Here is a 4,292-nt window from a genome sequence, read left to right as displayed (position 1 = left end):
ATCTGTTGCCCGGCCTCTATCCACCTCTAACCACTATTCATGTGTTAGACAAAGTCCAAATTGGTCATTATTCTTCTTAGTCCAGATTTTAAGATCTTCATAAATCAGGGAGGAATTCAGTCAATTTGATGAGAGCCCTTCTATCTCATCACATTTGTTACAACCCCCATCAGGCAACAGCAAGTCACCCCCACCACTAACACACAACACTTCTCCCCGCTCAGGGGTGCGGCGGCAGCGCTGGACTAGCTCAGGGGCGCCCCCGAGTCGTGTTCCTGCCGTGAGAACGGCCCACTCGTTCAGCTGCCACTCCAGGACAGCGGTTGCGACACCTACCTCCCATTTGCTTACATCTGATCCCAGATATCCACCCAGGGCTTTCTTCCCCCACTGACACTGAATTGGGTTGCAGATAGGAGCAAATGCCGATACGGACTGTTCAGAGAGAAAGCATGAAAAGAAACAAGAATTAAGTAAGTGAATTTAGCTAGCTAACAGGCAAATCAAAACCTTTTTCAAAACTGTGCTACCAGAACCCAGAACTCCCCAACCCTCGGAGCTAGGTACCCTAACCATTATCCTACTTCCCTCTTATTCTTTCTAGCCCCACAGTTTTGCCTTCCTTTTTTCGCATCGGCCAAGCTAAAAATAGGCAGGGCTAGATGCCCCGTTCCTTTCCTTCTTGGGAGATGCTGGCTTGAACTCTCTTAAGCAGCAGAGAAGGAACTCAAGTCCTTCATGGCCAGCGTGGGACCACTTCACCTCCAGCTGGATTTTGGCAGAGTGTCACAAAAGCCTGAGGCATGGGACTGCTCAGCCAGTCTAAGCACGTGTCAGTGTCTCAGGAGTTTAAGTACCTCCAGGATTGGGGGTCCAGAAAAGTGCATTTCAGATCACAGCTCCTGAAGTACCTAAGTCCAAGCCCTATTCTCACATTCTTCTTTTGGGTTTGGCCCTGGGACATCAATATTTCCACTCTTAAGTCTTCTAAAAAATAACAACAAGCCAGCTGAGCAACTGCCAGTTCTCCCGGATTTTGGTATTTTCAATTTAATGTTTACTTCTTTTAGCTAACACAATTAACAGTTAGGTGCCAACAGTGAAAACGGAAAGTTCTAAAGTACTGGCCCCAAAAGATAAAAAGGAGAGATAAAAATGAAGCTTCATCTGCATTCGACTGTCTTACAATGCCAAGCTGACACTGAGCAAATGTTATGCTATTTGCAAGAACACAGTTCTGGTTTTGCAGCAGCTGACCACAACGGCAGGGCCAGGACAGCCCAGGAAAAGGACTGACCCACAAAGGTAGAGCTCCTCATCTCTCCAACACCAGTGCGTGATTCACCCTCAGAAATGCATTTTGCATAGGCCTGTCTCCAACAAGAACAATAAAATTCATCACAGAATCACAGAATGGTTTGGGTGGGAAGGGACCTTAAAGACCATCTAGTTCCAACCCCCCTGCCACGGGCAGGGACACCTTCCACTAGACCCGGTTGCTCAAAGCCTCATCCAGCCTGGCCTTGAACACTTCCAGGGATGGGGCATCCACAGCTTCTCTGGGCAACCTATTCCAGTGCTTCACACGCCTCTGCGGGAAGAATTTCTTCCTGATATCTAATCTAACCCTCCCCACTTTCAATTTAACCCCGTTCCCCCTTGCCCTGTCACTACAGGCCCTTGTAAAAAGGCCCCCCCAGCTTCCTTGTAGCCCCTTCAGGCACTGGAAGGGGCTATAAGGTCTCCCCGGAGCCGTCTCTTCTCCAGGCTGAACAAGCCCAACTCTCTCAACCCTTGTGAGTATAAAGGAAAGGCAAATCAGTTCCAGCATGTTTGACTTAGTTCAAGTGGAATACAAATGAACCCAACTTCAGATCCTCAAATACTTTAAGCATCAGTCTTTAGGGAAGCTGACACGCCGAGCTCGGGGAGGACACTATTCAGGTGCTTACGGTCATGCTTGCTGTCAGTTGAAGTTAACGGACTGAGTAAATTCTAAGCAAACAGAGATATAATAGTGGAGAAAAGGTTCGCTGGTAATAAAGATCTCTAAAAGGAACAAGACAAGGTATGGAAAGTCATAGCATATCCCACAACCAGATTCCTAGGCAGTAATGGCAGCATGAATTAATTCCAGAGATAGAAGGTGCCTGTTTATGCTTAAATATAAAAACCGGGGATTGGAAGAGCTGTAGCATCATCCAAACAAAACTGAACTTCTCTTAATTTGTAAAATGTGTAGATTTTTTTAACTTCACTCACATTCTAGCGTGGTGCTTCTGGCAATTTTTCATATTCTAATCAATGAACTGCTAGAACTCAAACCATTTATACATTTAATGCTATGATGGAACTTGGTATTACGTTTTCTTTCTTCACTTCCACAGAGATCTGTATAAGCCTTAGCAAACCACATGTAAGCCCTACTGTGTCTTACTTTGTACTTTCCAGGATTCTTCAGAGCAAGAATAAGAGCTCCATGACCTCCCATGGAATGCCCAAAAATAGACATGCGTTCCGGGTCAGTTGGAAAATTGGCATTTATTAGTTTAGGCAGCTGTAAGGGAACAACAAAAACGTTAAAGCAACTTGAGACAATAAAAAGCACAGCAATAACCAACGTGTTTTGATGCCAGGCAGCTGCTGAAACCAAAGGCATATATTTGGATCTAGACTGACATTTGTGATCACGGCCTAAAAGCAATTTGAACGGGACTGTAAAATCAAAAGGAAACAATCTGATAATAAGTAACTCAAAGTATCCACCCTAACCCTGTAACACAAGATGTGTGAATCTCCTAATAAACACAGACTTTATTAGATACCTTAATCATAGAATCATAGATTCACAGAATGATTAGGGTTGGAAGGGACCTTAAAGACCATCTAGTTCCAACCCCCCTGCCATGGGCAGGGACACCTTCCACTAGACCAGGTTGCTCAAAGCCTCATCCAGCCTGGCCTTGAACACTTCCAGGGATGGGCCATCCACAGCTTCTCTGGGCAACCTGTGCCAGTGCCTCACCACCCTCTCTGGGAAGAATTTCTTCCTGATATCCAATCTAACCCTCCCCACTTTCAATTTAAACCCATTACTCCTTGTCCTGTCACTACAGGCCCTTGTAAAAAGTCCCCCCCAGCTTCCTTGTAGCCCCTTCAGGATGGTGGTGATGGGAGATATTAAAGAATATATGTGTGCTCTAAGTGACCAGAATGGCAAATTGTTCCTGGGAGATTACCTGCTCCCCATATTCCCACCAACTTTAGTTTTAATCCACACAAACCCCATGCAGAGCAACGTGGACACTCACCTTGCCAATATGTATCTCAAGGATCTGCTCTTACACCCAGCTAAAGAAAAAGTAAACGCAAACACCCCACCCCACCCTCCCAAGGCAGAGAGCGAGCAGTCCCCACAAGCAACACCAGTGCACTGAGATGCGGTGGGTGGTTTCAGGAGCAGGAGAGCAGAGATTTTACAGGGGTGGAGATTGCACAACTAACGAATCAAGGTTAGAAGCGTAGGCCAACCCTGTGGCATCTCTGGCAGCACAACAGACTCAAGGAGTTCCTGCTCAAGGCCTGCCAGGTGTTACCATCTCTGTGCTGTGGTTCTCTCCCTCCTCAGTTCTACGACAGTATCTGTTTGGTGAGGAAAGGCCTAAAAACTGGATAAATCCAACCACTGAAATAATCAGGGATTAAGAAAGAAATAATAAATTACTTTTACAAAAGACGAAGGCAAGGAAACGACAAAGCACCCACAGGCTATCAAGATCACTGTAAGCAAGCTTTGGTGCTAGGAACAAAAAGCATGACTGAAGCTCACCCCCTTCATCACCTTAGCCAACACCACCAGAACCCAGCAGCAAAGTTACCTCATCCTTTATGTAGGAATACATCCTATAGTTTGTCTTCCAAGGATCTTCAGTGGCATCCACATAAAAACCAGCACCGGTGCCAAAATCCCAGCTTTCATCTTCTCCTTCAATATTGCAGCCACCTACCATGAAAATTCTTTCTATAGTTAACTGTCTTTCCTTTAACAGATGTTCCGAACTGGAAAGCCTGCCGTAGAAATCAGAGACTTGGGACATGCGTTTCTCAGTCAACGTGTCTCTGCCCCTCCCACTATAAGACAATTCAGATTTTCATTCCTCAGCACAGTGTTTTAAAGTGCTGTTTCAACAAGGCTTTCAAAACGTCACTTATGTGTTACCTACAGATGTATCCAACTCCTAACTCGCTTCAGTATCCCTCTGGATACTGAGAGCAGCCCTGAAGAGAAGGAC

The 4,292-nt window shown here is 45.7% G+C and overlaps 1 protein-coding gene across 1 annotated transcript; it reads right to left on the bottom strand.

Moving 5' to 3' along the window:
• Positions 1–201: 201 nt before the first annotated feature.
• ESD (esterase D) lies at positions 202–4,010 on the bottom strand (the record flags this gene model as incomplete). The annotated part of the gene is made up of 3 exons (XM_010161785.1): positions 3,879–4,010; positions 2,438–2,557; positions 202–435 (listed from the first exon to the last, which is right to left on the bottom strand). Coding segments are annotated over exons 1-3 (486 nt in total), but the record flags the coding sequence as incomplete, so codon positions are not given.
• Positions 4,011–4,292: the final 282 nt, after the last annotated feature.

The sequence above is a fragment of the Eurypyga helias genome, unplaced genomic scaffold (genome assembly GCF_000690775.1).
Source record: "Eurypyga helias isolate BGI_N326 unplaced genomic scaffold, ASM69077v1 Scaffold47471, whole genome shotgun sequence".
Classification (NCBI taxonomy): Eukaryota; Metazoa; Chordata; class Aves; order Eurypygiformes; family Eurypygidae; genus Eurypyga; species Eurypyga helias.
The sequence above is the reverse complement of the archived record's forward strand: the minus strand, read 5'-3'. Positions and strand labels throughout refer to the sequence as shown.